Here is a 17,916-nt window from a genome sequence, read left to right on the forward strand (position 1 = left end):
GCAGAAGGACAAGGGAAGAATCAATGCCCAATTATAAACAAAGGGGGTTTTCATTAGTCATCGTAGTAATACTGTCCTCCCTGATGCCTGAGGTTACTCTCCTCTGTATGAGGATGGATATAAAAACCTAAATCAGAGTAGCAACAAAGTGTTACTTGTTTTCAATGAGCTGCTGAACACAGAAGAACTTACCCTCATGCACATTGCCATGGTTTTAGTTGCTTTGCTTGTTTCCCAACAAGGTTTACACCTCCGTTACCAAACATCTTAATATGAAATAGAACAGGAAGGCTACACTGTAAAGGCCAAAGTAAAATCCCACAGAATGAAAACAACAGGAGAGAGAGCGGAAAAGGTCTGGCAGTGCTATCGGCATCCTTAGGCATGAGGACTTTGGTTCTGCCCACGCTTTCTAGCTGCGTTTCTCACCTCCGGCACAGGAGTTTTCTCTCCCCTTGCCCCTGCCCCCTCCTTACGGGGAAGTTGGTGCAAGCACTGCCACTTGTAAGTCATATTTGCCCCTGCTTTTAGAAGCCACGATGCAGCCATCAGCTGAGACATCTCCAAGGGAGGAAATACAAACAGTAAAACTAGACCCTCACTAAATCGAGAGGAGACTTACGCATGGCAAAGAGAACATGCCATATTTACTCAACCACAATGTATAAACTGTGCAAAACCAAATAAAAGTATTATGGACACTGTATACACAATTTGCTAATTACTATTATATTAAAACGATGATGAAAAGAAATGTGTCTAAAGTAGGCTTAAGGTCTAACACCACACTAACAACGCAGGAACACGAATGAAGGAAGGGACAACACCCATAATGCTCTTCTGGACCAGCACTATCCCACACAAGTACACTTAGATTTGGCTACTGTAATCTCAGAGCGCTTATTGCTGCCAGGAGGGATTCATTAGCTGTGAAAAGAGGACATTTTGTGTTCAACACTGTCTCTTCTACCATCCCAAAAGACTGATGGCCTCAAAAGAGTTTTCTCTCCGATGATTTTGCAGGTACAAAGAAATGTTAACTCAACATTTGTTTTCTCTCTCTCTCTCACGATCCTACAGAGGAAATACCTTGTGTTTTTGCTGAACCAAGGTGTTACCATCTTTGCTGAAGCAAGATGTCTCAACACCTTCTAGAGGAGGAAAAGAGATCTGCCCTCCTATTTTCCTTCAGCAGGAGTAGGACAAGAGTCTACAGTATTCTCTCACCACTTCTTTAACAAGAAGAAGGGACTTTTACATTCACTACTAAACGCAAACATTACTAAACCAAATATTGTCAGGCTGGGTGTGCCTAATTATTGGGGGCATTCAGCAAATCTGCTGTCTGATTTGTACACCCTTCTTGCATGCCATATGTGGATAGTCTGGCTTTTACCTTAGTTAGACTTTGATTTGCTGTGTTTCAAATGTGTCTTTAAGTAGTAACACTTCAAAAATGGTAGGAGCAATTGAACTGCCATTAGGACATTAGCTTCACTTATTAAAAAGAAATTAAAACACTAGTGGCATAAAACTCCACAACCCAAGTTGTGTCATGTGTAACTACATAATAATGTTAAATATATTATATGGGCTAAGCATTTTAAATAGATGGTTGGTCTCTGATTATTTAACAAAAAATATCACACCATGGTTATTGCTTGCGAACCAGTTAGAATGTATTTGATCCACACGACCTACCACATCACCGTCCACTACACTTAAAGGAGCTTCTTAAAGTGGGAGTACTGTAGCAAAGGCAACAATAACACCCCAAAACAACACATAATTCAAGCACTAGTACTTCCTATAATGTTTTTTCTGTTTTCGTTTTTCTTTTTTTTTTAAGACATAAACTATTTTAGTACTTCAATAAAGCTAGGAGGCAGAATCCAAGCCATATGCTAATGGTATAGACAGATATTTGAAAGCATCTGCAGAGCACCCTATTCACCTAACAGTTTCAGCCGATTTGGTATTTCCGTACTTAGTATGTGTGTATGTAACACATACAGACATAACTTCCTCAGGGAAGTTACTTCAACAGTGCCATGACGGGACTGCACTTTGTCTTGTCCAGGAGCATGGCTTAGATGCTTGTAATGACTTGGCACACTGGCACATCACAAATCAAAAGTCATATATACATATGACATATATATATATGTATACACACACATATATACATTTGCAGCAGACCCAATATATCCCAGAAACAAGGCTGTTGCAACTGCACATCGAGGGAAGGAGTGAGGAACAGGACATATGCTTGTCCTGCCAGTAGCAGCTACAGGTTTCAAACATCCACTCCTACTTTCCTGCCATCTCTCTTCTTGCCATTGGGAAAGTCTTCCTGAGGAACCATATGGAGTCCTCTTGGTGCAAGTGATCCGGTGCTGGCAATGGGTCTCCTGGAACATCATGTTGTTACCTTCTTCCCCAAAAAGACATTTAAAGGAGCTCGAGCACAAGGCCAGGCCCGAGGTTTTCCCTGCAGCAAAAGCTCTCACTCCCAGGCCAGTCATCATCCTGTCCCGACCCTTGGACTTTCTTAGAGCATTTCTTCTTTCAACCCAAGCCATTTATCTGGAATTTCTAATGAAAGCAGTTACCTCCCATCAAAAGCGTTAAGGAAGGCCACACTCCCTGTATCCAGTTACAATTCATAAGTACAGCTCATATGTATTAATAATAAATGGTGGCCTGTACCTTCGGCTCTGTTAGGATTTTGTTGGGGGTGGAGAGAAAAGTTAGGGTCTCCCCTGCCCCTTCATAGTTGGCTTTACTATCAGCAGGACTTTCTCTATTCAGAAAGACACGGAATAGCTCCTTTTCATTCTGCTGGTGACAGAAATACTAGCAAGCTTGCCTTTTCGCTTTTGAATCAAAAAAGAGTAGCAGTAAATGCTTTATTTACTTTACCACAGAGCTGCTAGGAACTTTTCCAGTGGTTTCACTTTCATCTCATGACTGTGGGAGTGGATGAGGTGTTTATCAGCTCTTCAGTTTAGGCAAACTTCCTGGACCTTTATTACATTCCATTACATTTCCCTCTGCAAAGTAACACCATTAAACCCACTGCATAGCACTGAACAGACGCAGGCTTTAATTGCACTTTATGATAAAGAGGATTTTCATTACACCTGTATTTATTATAAGCAGATTTCAGTGTATTTCAGATGGGAGCTACACAGTGGGAACCTCAGAACTGAGCATCCTTAAATATAGGTTATTTACAAGACATGAAACTATGAAAAAGCTGTTTGAATCAAGGATGTCTTCCCAAATCTAAAGGACAATATTCTGTGTTTCTGGTTAAATATTTGTGACATTTCTGCCTCAAATGATGGAAACTTCATAAAGCAGATGATCTTTGAGATGCCCGCTCTGAGATTAAGAGATCTCATTATCTACGCCACCTTAGCCTATAATTTTATGAGAAAAGCTTGCTAGAATAAAATGATGCGAACAGTTAACCCTGATTCACTGTCCAACCCAAGACCAAACTTTTGTTCCTGAACAATGACCTCGTTGGTCCCCTTCGATTTGTCTTTTATGCCGCTTAGCCTTACCAAATCCAGCCACAAACTATGGAAGGGGGGCAAAACTGTGTGTATGGCAGGTGTATGTCAAAGGTCACTTCTTTACTTTAGCAACACATAACTCAAATTAAGGCTAAGCATCTTGCTGTGCTAATAACACACTCAAAAAAAATATCTAGTATTTATTTTTGAGGAACCCAGATACTCATTGTTATCAGAAAAATAAAGGAAATGCTTGCACAACCTGACGCATACGAACTGAGGAAAAGGGAGTAAGGAGAAAGAGGGAAATAAAAATAAAGCCCTTTTGCTTAAGTACTCTACAGTGATGACTGCACATTGGCCAGCAAAACTTACTTATGTTTCAAAATAATTTCAATAGAACTTTAAAAAGTAATCAGAGAAGGCAAACCAAAGGAGACAGAATCATAGAATCATTTAGATTGGAAAAGACCTTTAGGATTATCGAGTCCAACACAACCTAGCACTGACAAGTCCACCAGTAAACCATATACCTAAGCACCACGTTTACATGTCTTTTAAATACCTCCATGGGGGCTCAAATGCTTCTCTGGGCAGACTCTGCCACTGCTTGACAACCCTTTTGGTGAAGAAATTTTTCCTCATATGCAATCAAAACCTCCCTCTGGCGCAACTTGAGGCCACTTCCTCTTGTCCGATCACCTGTTACTTGGAAGAAGTATCCATCTTGCTCCAACCTCCTTTCAGGTAGTTGTAGAGAGCCATAAGGTCTCCCCTGAGCATCCTCTTCCCCAGCCGAAACAACCCCAGTCCTCTCAGCCGCTCCTCGTGAGACTTGTGCTCTAGACCCCTCACCGGCTTTGTTGCACTTCTCTGGACACACTCCAGCACCTCAATGTCTTTCTTCTAGTGAGGGGCCCAAAAGTGGACACAGTGCCCGAGGCGGGGTCTCGCCAGCGCTGAGTACAGAGGTACGACCACTTCCCCAGTCCTGCTGGCCACACTATTTCCAAGACAAGCCAGGATGCTCTTGGCCTTCTTGGCCACCTGGGCACACTGCTGGCTCATCTTCAGCTGGCTCTTGACCAACACCCCCAGGTCCTTGTGCGCCAGACATCTTTCCAGACACTCTTCCCCAAGCCTATGGCACTGCATGGGGTTGTTGTGACCCAAGTGCCGGACCGCGCACTTGGCCTTTTTGAATGTCATACCTTTGGCCTCAGCCTATAGATCTAGCTTGTCGATATCCCTCTGTAAAGCCTTCGTACCCTCAAGTAGATCAACACTCCTGCCCAACTCCTGTCATCTGCAAACTTACTAAGGGTGAACTGAATCCTCTTGTCCACATCGTTGATAAAGATATTACACAGAATTGGTCCCAGTACAGAACCGTGGGGTACACCACTTGTGAATGGCCACCAACTCCATTCACCACAACTCTTTGGTCCCAGCCATCCAGCCAGTGTTTTACCCTTTTCACATGGGGTAAAAATGTGAAGTTTTCACGGCTGAGGAGACACCTCAAACAGACTGACCAGAAGAGGCATTAAGCTTTCAAACATCCAATGTAAATCCCTCTGGAAAGAGTAGAACCGTTACTATATGACAGCACAGAAGACAACATACATTAAGCAACTCTAATTCGTGTGCTCAGTGATTGCATCAGTCACTGTGCATATACTCAACAGAATCTGGTATGACAAACAGTTCTTTAAAATTGGGAATTTGCCTATAGATATTTAATTTAAATGAAATGAATGGTAGTGCCAACTATGTAGAGCGTGTCTTAATTTTTCATTTGCACCAAGGCTTCTGCATCTGAACGGTGGAAAGATGCCAGTTTTTAAAAGATAGATGCTTCAGGCTCTCTCCTCTTCTATTATTGAACACATTGTTACATAACTGAAATACTTATGAATCGAGAGTAATGTAAAAACAATGAGCTCATTAGAAGAGGGAAAAAGAGCAATGTACCTTATGCACATTTGAAAGTTAGGATAATATATTTGACAGGAGATATTTCTAAAAGTTTTAATAGGATCAACCTTATCTCTAATTTCTAAACGGAGGACCTTCAGAAGCAAGTGTTTTTCAGCTTCTTTTGTCTCTGCATGAACAAGGCTTGATAGCTCGAGACTATAATGCATTACTGTGGAAACCTTCGGTCTGTTACATAAATCATCTTAACACTCAGCAAGAATTGTCCAACAGTGCCATTGATATGTTCAAGTCAATGATCCTGCAAACAATTTTTTTGTGTTTCTTCATATGGTAGACAACAGCAATAAATCATATTCATTTAAAAACACACAATATACTAATTTATCAAGCAACAGCTATCAAAAATATATTACAGGGGAAGGTATAACTTTTTTTTCTATTGTGTTAATCAATTTCTCTAATTTGCATTAGGTAAAGGGCAAAGCCTCAAGCAAAACATTAATTTTCCAGTACCAGATGAATTCTATTTTCAAGAATGAGAACATGCTGACAATGATATTATTGATTTAAAACAATCACAATTTCAAAGTTAACAGAATTATGTAAAAGAGTAGACTGTTTTTTAAGATTCCACTCTTGAGAGTCTTTTTGTTAATTACATTAATTTTACACATATACGAGAGCAGTTTGCTGGGAAACGTGTTTTCAATGAAGGTTTAAACTTGAAACACATTTCAAAGATGACAATAAGCAGAAGCATAAATATTATAAAAGGTTACAAGATCTGGGCTTTGGAAGCACCAATACTGTAAGCAAAGCATTTAAACTTCCCTTCAGACAAAGACCCAGCTGTGCGCTTTTCCTATTTAGAAAGTTTGAGTAAATTGGTAAGAGAAGTGCAAGTCTTTTTTTAGAATTACGGATCAACTTAGGAAAACTCAAGAGCCCGAGGCACACATGGGGCATCCTTAGACCTCCAACCTGGAGTCCTCCCCTGCTCACCTGCGCCACCTTCCCCCAGTGGGGATCCAAGCGTGGTGGTTGTTCAACACCCTTTTCACTGTTCTCTCCTGAAAAGAAAGGCACTTGGTCCCCCACAGTGTGTGACAGTCCCTAACAGTGCAACCTCCAAAGAGCAGCACTGGGGGTGCTTTAACAGGACTTCTGCATAAACATGGCTCCTGCTTCTCCAGTGTTTTGGGGATGCTGAAAGGAGGGGGAGACTTTCACCCCAACAGGTGTCTACCATGCTACTTTCTAAAGACAAGTAGAGCAGCTCCCTCTCCTCATAGCTACTGCTTCAGGCTGTTTACAGACCAGGAAAAGGAGGCACAGAAGAATATTCACAAAATTTTCTTTGCAACAATGGGAGCATATTATTAATTATTGTTGTTGTTGTTGTTATTATTATTATTATTTCAATTAAAGCTAAGATTCTTAAGGTAACTTGGGATCCTATTTGACAGGTTTTGGTCCATACTATACCGCAGGCAGTTATCACCTATGGTATGATCTTGAACTTAATGCAACAAGATATACTTCTATAAATTAGTCACTACATTTGCTAAATATTCTTTTTCAACTAGAGATAAAAAGCATATTAAAAATAAAACACTTTTTAGAGACCCTCTCTGCAAAACATACCTAAATTATGCTCACTACAAAGCACTGGGTAATAAAACCAGCAATGTGCATATTCAATAAGCAGAATTTAACTTAAAAAAAATAGGAGTCACATCTTCACAAATCCTGCTGCTTGAAAATATAGATGATACACCACATTTAACCTGTCAGAAGCCTCATTAGCATCATAGACTCTAAACCAGCAATCAAGACAGCGTGCTCTTCACATGTTTACACTTTTAAAGGCTCTTAAAATAGCAGTAGTATAGATTTACATTTAAGTATTTCTGTTTAGGGGGCAAATATTCCATCTAAATTTCCAGATCCTTTCTGAGAAAGACACCTAAAGACGAAATAATTTTGTACCCAGGGCACACAATGATAAAGGACAAAGAATCCTTTTCTTTTCTGTTTTTTTTTCACCTTTTCTTTACTTAGAATAGCTCAGGAACAATGGACTGCTTCCCAGTATTCAGAAGGACAGCAGGTCCTACCCGTGTTATACCTCTCCTAAACAGCTGTTGAGATTTCCAGAAAAATGGCTGATTTAATGTAAAATGTCACCACTTGAGAAAAGGAAGATCAAAACAGAGGCATGGCTACTCTTCGCAATTCTGCTGATTTTACTTTTGTTTAGCCCTGTGCCAATTGCAGCAAGAGCTGAAAGCCGTGGGTTATGAAAGCTCCCAATTCCTATCGGTGGTCCCATTGACTTTAACGCCTAGATTTTGGACCAAGGACTTTATAGTAACAAAGCCAAGGAAGGCTCAGTATATGAATGAGTAAAAATTATTCAAGCAAGTAAAACTGGCAGGATCTGGCCCTCTATTAATAAAGTGTCATGTAAGCAGTAAGACTGCTGAGACCTCAGTAATAAGCTCAATCGTACTAATGTCGTATGAACTATCAGTAGTGTAGTACCTATTAAGACATTTTTATAAACTGCAAGAAATATGCGAGCTATTACAAGATATAATTCTGAAAAACAGACTTCTATGTAAGAAGCCAATTTAAGAGGAAAACAACATAAACAATAGTAACTTGTGTGCTCAAGTGAAGCATCTTTTTAATTTTGAGTAATGAAGATGTCAAGCCAAATGCTAGAGTAGTTTAACTTAATTAGGTGGCCTATTTTTCCAGGCAGCCTTTCATTTCCCATTGAAAACTCAGCTTGTATGCAAGGCAACAAGAGCAATTTTGTCTGTAATGAATACCTCTGGGACTCCACGGAGCGATCATTTGAATGTTACATTGAAGACTGGTTTGAGTAACTAGTTTGGGCTTGTTGAGATGCCAGACTTTGTAAAACTAACTAGATTAATCAAAGCCTGGCATCTTATCGGTTTATTCGGTCAGAGGTCAACAGGTCAAACTGACTCTACTGCGGCAGCCTTTGCCAAAAGGGACAGTATAATAGTAATTGGTCTAATTTGTAGTTCAAATTCACATAATTCTTCCAGACGTTTTATGGACCGAAAAAGTTCATTTTATGTGAAGCTCAGTTCAAAAATACTGCCTTTAACATTTCCCATGGTTATGTCCCATAATTCATCCACGCTGCTGACCTGTAGAGTTTCCTGGAAAGGAAACTACATAACTAAAATATATGATGTCTATAATCTGTTTTCACATGCTAAAAAAGTTGTACATGAAGGAGTAGAGGGAAACATTTTGAAGGATATTTTACACTGGTTGCTCATTAAACAGAAAGTTCTCTCATGTCATGCACAACAAAAAGTAGTGCCTTTTCTCTTGTGATATGGGAAAAAAATACCTCTGGCTTTTGGACAGAGAATTCATCATTTGATGATTGATTTTCTGTTTACTTTTTTCATGGTAAAATAACAGCTTTTGTTATTTTTACTTTATTGATTTATAGTGGGCCTATCACTGAAGTTGCTACCATCCTGATGCCACAGCTAAGACAAGATGCAGTGTTTACATTACTTCCCTCCCGTTGGCAACTCTTAAGAAAAATACTTTTAATTGATGCACAGGATCACTGTGTATATAAGAGCCAAGTTCACAATTTTAGCATTACTGTAGCGGCATCTGATATTTACTTCTAAAGCCCCAAACTTCTAGAGCAAGGCAATTACCCTCCAAACCTGCTTTCATTAAAAAGTTTTTAGCCCACATGGCTGTAAAGAAAATATAAGTGCAAGGTTTCTACAGCCAGAAGACAAACAGAAGGATGAAAAATTTGTTATACTTGCCGAGGTTTTAATATGATCTCAGATCATATCCACGCTTACAGATCCACACTAATGATTTTTGAAGGCTGGAGAGGGACACTTTTGTTTATACAACTGTAATTATGGGTATGTTTGCTTAGGATCTGTAGGGAAAAGGTTTTGCCCTCTTTAGTGTTTTTACAGCATGTGCTATAGAATAGCCATTAAATGAAAGAAGCATTAAGTAAAGGCACGTTGAAGTAACTAATTTTTCAGAGATAAGTAGGCCATACACACTTCTGGTTGGAGTACAAGTTCAATACTTACTGAACGCAATCCAAATAAAATGAATTTGAGTAAAGGAGGGTAAAGATATTTCACCTGAGCAATGTCTTTTCTGTGAAATTTGAAAAAGCTCTTAAATACAGGTCAATTTTTACTTTTTTTATATAAAGGTCGAGGCATTTGACTACAAAAAAAATTTAAAATATCCTTGAATACATACACCGTGCATGTGCATACATCTTGCATTACAGCTAAAGACATTCATACATACTTATATAACACATCCCTTCAGAGAAGGATTTGGGGATACTGGGGGATGACAAATTGGACATGAGCCAGCAATGTATGCTTGCAGCCCAGAAGGCCGATTGCATCCTGGTCTGCATCAAAAGAAGCATCACCAGCAGGTTGAGGGAGGTGATTCTGCCCCCTCTACTCAGCTCTAGTGAGACCCCACCTGGAGTACTGTGTCCAGCTCTGGGATCCCCAGCACAAGAAAGACATGGACCTGTTGGAGCGAGTCCAGAGGAGGGCCACAAAAACAGTCAGAGGGCTGGAACTCCTCTCCTATGAAGACAGACTGAGAGTTGGGGCTGTTCAGCTTGGAGAAGGCTCTGGGGAGACCTTATAGCAGCCTTCCAGTACTTAAAGGGAACCTATAGCAAAGATGGGGAGGGACCCTTTGTCAGGGAGTGTGGCGATAGGATGAGGGGTAACGGTTTCAAACTGAAAGAGGGGAGATTTAGATTAGATATTGGGAAGAAATTCTTTACTGTGAGGGTGCTGAGGCACTGGAACAGGTTGTGCAGGGAGGCTGTGGATGCCCCATCCCTGGAAGTGTTCAAGGCCAGGCTGGATGGGCTGAGCAGCCTGGTCTAGTGGGAGGTGTCCCTGCCCATGGCAGGGGAGGTGGAACAAGATGATCTTTAAGGTCACTTCTAACCCAAACCATTCTATGATTCTATGATCTGTAAACATATACATAGCCTTGTTAATGCAACTGTTGATGTACTTTTATCGGGGACTCAGTTCTTTTCAGATTCTGTGCCTGACGCTAAGTCACATTAAAAGATTATGTTCTACGCAAAAGATAAAGGTAGGGTAAAATTACCTCTACCTTTAACCACTCATTCAGGACCTGAAAGACTTGCTGAGTGCTTTTCTTTCACTGAAGCCATTGAAACCTTTATCCCATTTTTTTTTAAAAAAGTGGCATCTACAGCCTATTTCAGAGAAATAGAGGAGCAACAAGTGGACTCCCTTCTGTTGATACTCTATTTGTGAAATTAAAAGATAGTGGATAAGGAAGAGGGAGGTGGAATATGGTCCAAAACAGCCCTGAAGCATAGCCAGCCAGCTGACTGACCAGGTAGTATTGCCCTCTCTATTGCCCTCTCACTGTGGAGCAGCCTCTCAACTAATGAGCAAAGGCTTTCCAGTTTTTGGTCAGGATTGCCCTGGACTTCAGGGTAATATGTACCCATGGGACAATACTGGACCACTTAGTGATTCTCCATGTAAGAATGCTGCTTTTCCTGAAGCCTTTCCAAGGCAGCCAGCTTCTGCCTTGCTGTGCTGACTTCGGCTCTAGAAAAGCGACAAGAGAGAAGAGCTGTATCTGCTGGCAGGAATGGGATACAGTACCCTGAAATTCTAGCCTACCTCCAGGGAAAGATCAATACAGAGCAAGGGAGGGTGGCTGTTATAGAGCATTTATCCATCCCTACTTCGCATGAGTAATAACTATCCCATTAATAGTCTAAGTAATTGGGGTATAAATATGAAATAAGAAGTTTGGAACGTATCTATGACCATGTGCATACAGCAACAAAAGGCAGGGGAACCCTTTACTGTCCTATTAATCTCTCTGTTGGATGTCATTCTATCCCATTTTACCCCAGAGCTGTACAAGACAAAACAGTTTTGACACCCATGGTGCCCACTGTAGCAAAGAGCATGCATACATATCTTACACAGATCCTCCTGGTATAGCTCTGGGAGGGAAGAAAATACCATCTCTGTGCAAACAGCATTCCTTCCTCTGCCTCGGGTATCTCTTTTCTTCCCACTGGGACAATGGGGTCACTGCCCCAAACCATCCGCTCTGGGCCCGTTCTCCTCCCTTCACTTTGGATCGTGCAGGGGATTTGGCAGCTGGATTCATTACCCTTAACATTTATTAGGCCTCAGGAAGGTCACAAATGTTTGCAATACTCTATGCCACAGAGTCCTGAATTACATTCTGTACTGTGACTAAGAAGAAATATAAAATAAACAATACAATTTTATACTGTGCTGTGCGTGGCCCACAAATTACAGGAGGAGGAATTACATGAAGAACAATTCATCTCCAAGATTCCAATTATAGGTGTGGAGAGACAACAATATATTTGTGAGAATTTGAAATGCAGAGCAGTTGGCAGAGTTTTATTTTAAAATGATAAATATTTTCAGATTGAAGCGCAATTAGTAGTGAAAATGTCATGTAGTTTTACTATGTATGTTTGTTAATATGGCTGGCATAACTCATTTAAGAGATGCCTGCAGTGCAGAGTCCTGTACTACATATATCATAACCAAAAATACAGTACTTACACGTATATATAAAATGTACACAGAGACAACATTGCCAAACAGCCTTTTGGGACAGTCTAAAAGAATATCATTAATTTTTACTGTATACTTACACTTCTGGCTCAGTTCCAGCACTGGCTTTCTGTAAAAATCATTTCAAGTATAGAATTATGCTATTTGCTTGCAGCAACATCACAGGAACAGTAGTGAGCCATATGTTGCTACTTAGCAACTTAGTCTATAAGTCCCAAAGCATGTACTGATTTGAAAATTGAACAGAAATGATAATTGTTGAGGGATGCTGTGAGGCAACTTGTCTTGGATTACCAAGCTATGCAGATGTTTGATGTTATATAGCAAAAGGAACAAAACTATATTTTTCCTGTCCAATGGCTGAGCTTTTATTTATGGTAGCCTAAAGGGGATAAATTGATTAAAACCCTTAAAATAATACAAGGTGATGTTTTTCTGGATATGAACACTATGCAGTAAACAGAAAGAACTGAAGTGCAATTTCAGCTTTTTCAGGGCAATTGAAACATTTCTGATGTCTGAATTTTATTTTCTTCTGCAACACTGTTTATTTTATAGCCCCCAAATTTCTTGAAATGCTAGGAAAAGTTTGAGGGAAAAGGCAAAACAAATAAAACCAACTTCTCAGAGTTAGATCTAAAGCACGGACGTGAGTGTGTCAGCATGCATCAGGACCCCCAAAATCCTGGCTCTATAGGCAGATAATCCTGAAGATAGCTTAGTGGAAACCTCCTGGTCTTTGGTGTTTTATACCATGACTCAGTCTGCCAACCCACCTCCCAAATAAGCTATGTCAGAGTCTGGAATTAGAAAGTTATGTTCATGTCTGACTCAGTCAGCACGATCAGAGCTCAAATAAAAGTTTCTGATAGGATTGAGCATCTTCTAACATGTGGGATTCATATTTTAGATAACAGATGTGCATCCATCAAGGAAAGCAGAGAGATGAATTCACTCCTCATTCTGACAGGATTCAAACCCTCATCTGTGATCTTGCAAGGGAACGACCAAGATATAGGGACGGGAGGGAGCCTGCACTCCTCTCGTTGAAGTCCTGCAACTGAAGGGCTCGGAGGGACAGATGCAAAATGGACACAGGAGAAAACTGTGGATTAAGTGACTAGGCTTTCATCTGGGAGAGAACGTTTTCTCATCTCTTCTTACAGGATTATTTGTTTTATATCCAGTATCAGCAAGTGGAAAATGAACAAACAGTCCTGAAAACGGGGACCAGAAAATACAGCCACATCCTTTCCTCTTCTTCTCCCTCTCCAGTAAATTACACAATCTGGCATGCTTTGTTCTCAGAGCAGTGAATATCGTATTCTGTCCAGTTTAAACAAGCAGAATGGATGCTGAAGCGGTAGTCAGTTCACCAATTTTGGGTGACCACCAAATGTTTACGCCTGAGATAGGTGCAGCGCCTCATTACAGTCAGTGAAAACCTTGCTAATACTATCAATGGAGAGCTGCTCAGCTCCTCTGAGGAATGGCTACCAGCGATCTACCTCAGAAACAGGTTCAGGAAGGCTTCTCTTGCAGTCCCAGTTCTTCTCTAAACAAGACAGAGGCAGGATTTCCAACACACACCCCTGGCTTCCTGCTCCTAGTGTGGTATTTTGTCTCCCATTTTTTAACGTAGTTATTATTACGGGCGTCAATATATATTCACCTAAAAAAACGCTGCAGTGGTATAAGCACTAGGAGAGAATCACAGTAAGGGAACAGAAGGTGGGACAGCCCAAGGCTGGTGGCTTCTCTCAAACAGGCACGGAGGCCGCATGACCGACGTGCATTTGGTAATAATTTAAAATACCATGCCTGGCAGTTGAGCTGCCTCTTGCCACACGGATGCCCCAGCAAAGGACAGAGTTGTGACACCCGCCCCTGGGTTTTGAACTCCACCCGGGAGCCAGACACTCAAAAACTCGGCTTTGCCATAGTGAGTTTTTAAGTCTGTAAGTTCTTTCTTGGTTCCAGCCCTTAGTAAGCATTCAGGGTTTTCTGTCATCTTTGAATTTGGAAATGTCACATTTGATAGATTTTTTCCTTGAAGACAAAATCATTTGCATTTAAAATATCTAGGCCTGGATCTTTAAAGGTACTTTAAGCACCTTACTTCCACCAAAACCAGTGAGTGTTAGATGCAAAAATATCTCTGAGGATCTGGGCCTTGTTAGCACATGTAGAAACCGCATAAAAGATTAAAACTTATACTCTTAATTTTTCAATATGCCATTTAAATTATTTAAACTACATGCATACACAGTGCAAAAATATCAACAGAAGAAAAATAATTCTGATGTATAATGTGGATTTGCAATTCTTTATTCAAAACTATTTAAGACAGACATAATGATTCTCCGAAAGGTAGCAGCTGCCTTATAACAGCAATCATTCACAGAGTTTGTATTTCTAGTGTTTCAAACAAATTCAATTAGCCCTTGCACTTCAAAACCCTTAAGGCAGAAATGAGATGATACTAGGCTGCTTTAATCTAATAGTAATACTAAAACTTGTCAGTACAGTTTTTGGATTAATGGTTAGAGAAAAATTAATAATATAATTTTTCATTTTTTAATCAAACAGTTCTAGTCTAAACTACCTCTGGATCTTGGAGGGTTCTTAGCTGAATAAGTTCAATCATGCACAAATCCTAAACGTAAAGTACAGTTGGTCTCTAAAGGTACTTCAGAATAACTTCAATGGAAGGCTGGGAAGCAACATGGTGGAACATTTTAAAGATAGTCTTTTTGATCGAACGATGTAGTTCACCTCATACACCAACCTGCTTCCCTTCACCCAAATGAACCTGTGTACCTGAAGAACCCGCCTTCATGAAGACATTTAGCTTTGAACATACTGTCGCTTTCCAAAGCTGTTGATTCCTAAATTACATCCTGCTCATCTACACACATTTCCTACGCGTGCAAACTTATTTTCCACCTAATGACAGCTTTTCACATGATCTTTCTGGTCCTGTCAGAAAGAGGTATATCAGACTAGCCACTGCTGGGCCTGAGATATTGCACGACCTAGACCACAAGTCTGATGCTTCAGGGACAATTTCTACCACAATCATCTAACTGATCTGTACCACTATCACTTACTAGCATGCAATTAAACTGACTGGAAAATGTGAAGTAAATGAAAATTTCTCCCTTACATACAGGTGTAGGTAAAGGTAGAAAAATAAAAAATTTCAAAAATATTTTTTGCTTTTTAAGAAGTAATTCAAATCATTCATTCTTAGAAATCTATAGTATCTTAGGGTTCAAATGGAAAGGTGAAAGATTTTTAAATACACAACTAGTATCAGAATTTAGCGTGTAGGGTTCCCCAAAAAGAAAAGAGACCAAAAAGACCTGTAAAGAATCCACATCACATTAAACTTTTTGGGCTGCAAGACACAGAAGACCAAGTCACTGCCTTAGACCTACTGCTAATCGTGTAACATTGGCAACATTCCTCAGCCATACGATTAGTGTTAAAAGTGCGATTCTTCAACTACAACTGGCCTATGAGTGATAATTAAAGCTATTTGTGACATGTGTAGCTTATAATGATTAACTTGTCTGCAGTCAGATAAACAAATAACCTGCACCTGTAAAGACTTTATTTCCTGAAGGTAAAACAACTGTTTAGGAAAGATCATGCTGGCAAAACAGCTGCTTGCATTCTGGAGAGGAAACAAGGTAGTATCTTTCAACAAACGCCAACTCTGGTGTTTTATCAGCTCTATCTCATTAACTGGAAACAAGGCTTAAATGCTTTGTTTATAAATTATGATTATTCCTGATTGCAGCAGTTACTGATAGTGCCACTCATTTGCAATGCAACTCTTTGAATTTGTTTAATTACAATTTGAAACAAGGCAGAGAAGATTAATTAACCCACCTGGCTGGCTGGCACATAGTCCTGGCTCGGCTCTGTCATACTCATATACATGTTCTCACCGTCAAACTGCAAAGGAAATAATAGTAAACATTCAGCAAACTTGAATATTTTTCAGCATTGACTGAAAAAAACAGTAGCCATAAAATAATATTACAGCCTGGTTTTGGAGACTTGTAATTGCGTGTGTGCATCTTGTCTTTGATGTTCCTGTTGTCATCCTTATTGACCCTGGATGTCAGTGATTTGGAGTAATTAGCGCTCTAGTAATTACAGCTAGCAAGCAAGAAATGAATGGTTTCCTTTCATCTGCAATCTGTTTTAAAACAAAATGGCTCATGTTGTGCACCGTGTATACATATTGCTGTTGGTTGTAATGAAGTACTAAGTGAATTGCACAGTTACTGAGAAAAGGAAGATGAGAATAGAAACTGCACCAAAATGCATCTTAATGGATTCCAACTTTAGCTTCTGAGCAGAACGAGGGCTGAAATTTCAAAACAAATTAAACCCCCTCCTATTGAAATGTTCCCATATCAGAAAGTAGGAAATACATTTCCAGACAGCTTTCAGACATCTGAATGCATGAAACAGTATACCTCCTGACCGTATGGTTTAAGAGGATAGTCTGCTCCATGTGTGAATAAAGTAAACATTCATAATTGGAACTGCAAAAATACCCTTCCCTAAATGATAAATAACATTCCTGGAAATGTATACAAAGCTTTGTTGTTGTTGTTGTTGTTGTTTTTCTCCCCTCAGCTGCAGTTAAGGAGTAACAGAAATGTGATAGAAAGGAGTTGATTAAAATCTGAAGGTCTACATGGAGAAAAACTGTCAGAACTGAAGCCTCATCCTGTACCAACACAAAGAGGTATAAAACTACTGATTGCTTATGTAATCTGGAAAATGTCCCCACAGAACTCTCGTCATGCCTGCTCAAGTGACAGTGCCAACAGGGCAACTACAGTCCCAGTGTCCGCTCAGGAGGTAGGGAAAAATCTTTTCAAACCTTTCAAGTAGAAATGAACAACAGCAGGAATCCCCATCCCCAGTCATCAACCAGAAATTTCCAGCTGTTACGAGGTCTGTTTGGAATAACTTTCACCTGACCCCTTCTGTGAATGCTTGGAGTGACATATTTTGGAAACGAGCCATTATTTTTGATGACACAGCGGCATTTTTAAAAAGTCCCCGCTACTGAGCTTGCTCTACTCCTACAGAAGGTGGCAGTGAAATATCCCTTGGACATTTCTTGATCTGTGCTAAGCTTCTCAGGATATTCTACCTGCAAGGTACAGTATATTCAACTAGACCAAGGTGGCAAAGTCAAACTGTGGCTTTGGCAGATAGCTCTACCAGTTTTTGCTGAGGCAGCTGAAAAGGTTTCGGCTTCCAGCTGTTCATCCTCTTTCTCTGCCAGAGGCTACAAGGCTTGTAACAGCAGCAGTAGAAATGAACAAGTGCCAGCTCCTGGCACAGCCGTTGATGGTCTGCCCTTCCTGGCCAGAGCTATTTAATAGATAGTCACAGCCTATCTGTCAGAAGTCCCAGTTTCACGGGAGGGAAAGGATTATGCCACGGGCACAGATCTGCCATAGGGAAGGGAGTATTTCCAAAGTTTGATGGAATAGAGATAGTTGGATTAGATCTTAAAAACGGGTATTGGTTGTTCCTTTAGTGTTTCTTGTTTGCACTTGCCATTTCTTTCAGCTTTCTCATTCAAGAATGTTCTTATTTATTAGCATTCAAAGTAGAGTTTTGGAGACAACTTTTTAGTGCCTGGATTGTTTGCACACTGGAAAAAATTCATTGTTTCTTCTAGAGATGGACAGGTGAAATTCTGAGGAGAGATTTCACAGTCTGCG

General features: G+C 40.2%; 1 protein-coding gene across 2 annotated transcripts in view; it reads right to left on the bottom strand.

Annotated features, from left to right (window-relative positions):
- The window catches only part of TOX (thymocyte selection associated high mobility group box), a 221,541-nt gene that overhangs the window by 93,715 nt on the left and 109,910 nt on the right, over nt 1-17,916 (bottom strand). For both annotated transcript variants that reach the window (XM_074577083.1, XM_074577082.1), the window contains exon 2: nt 16,052-16,117. In XM_074577083.1, coding sequence (XP_074433184.1) covers nt 16,052-16,117 — 66 coding nt within the window. The remainder of the gene's footprint in view (nt 1-16,051; nt 16,118-17,916) is intronic.

The sequence above is a fragment of the Larus michahellis genome, chromosome 2, assembly GCF_964199755.1.
Source record: "Larus michahellis chromosome 2, bLarMic1.1, whole genome shotgun sequence".
Classification (NCBI taxonomy): Eukaryota; Metazoa; Chordata; class Aves; order Charadriiformes; family Laridae; genus Larus; species Larus michahellis.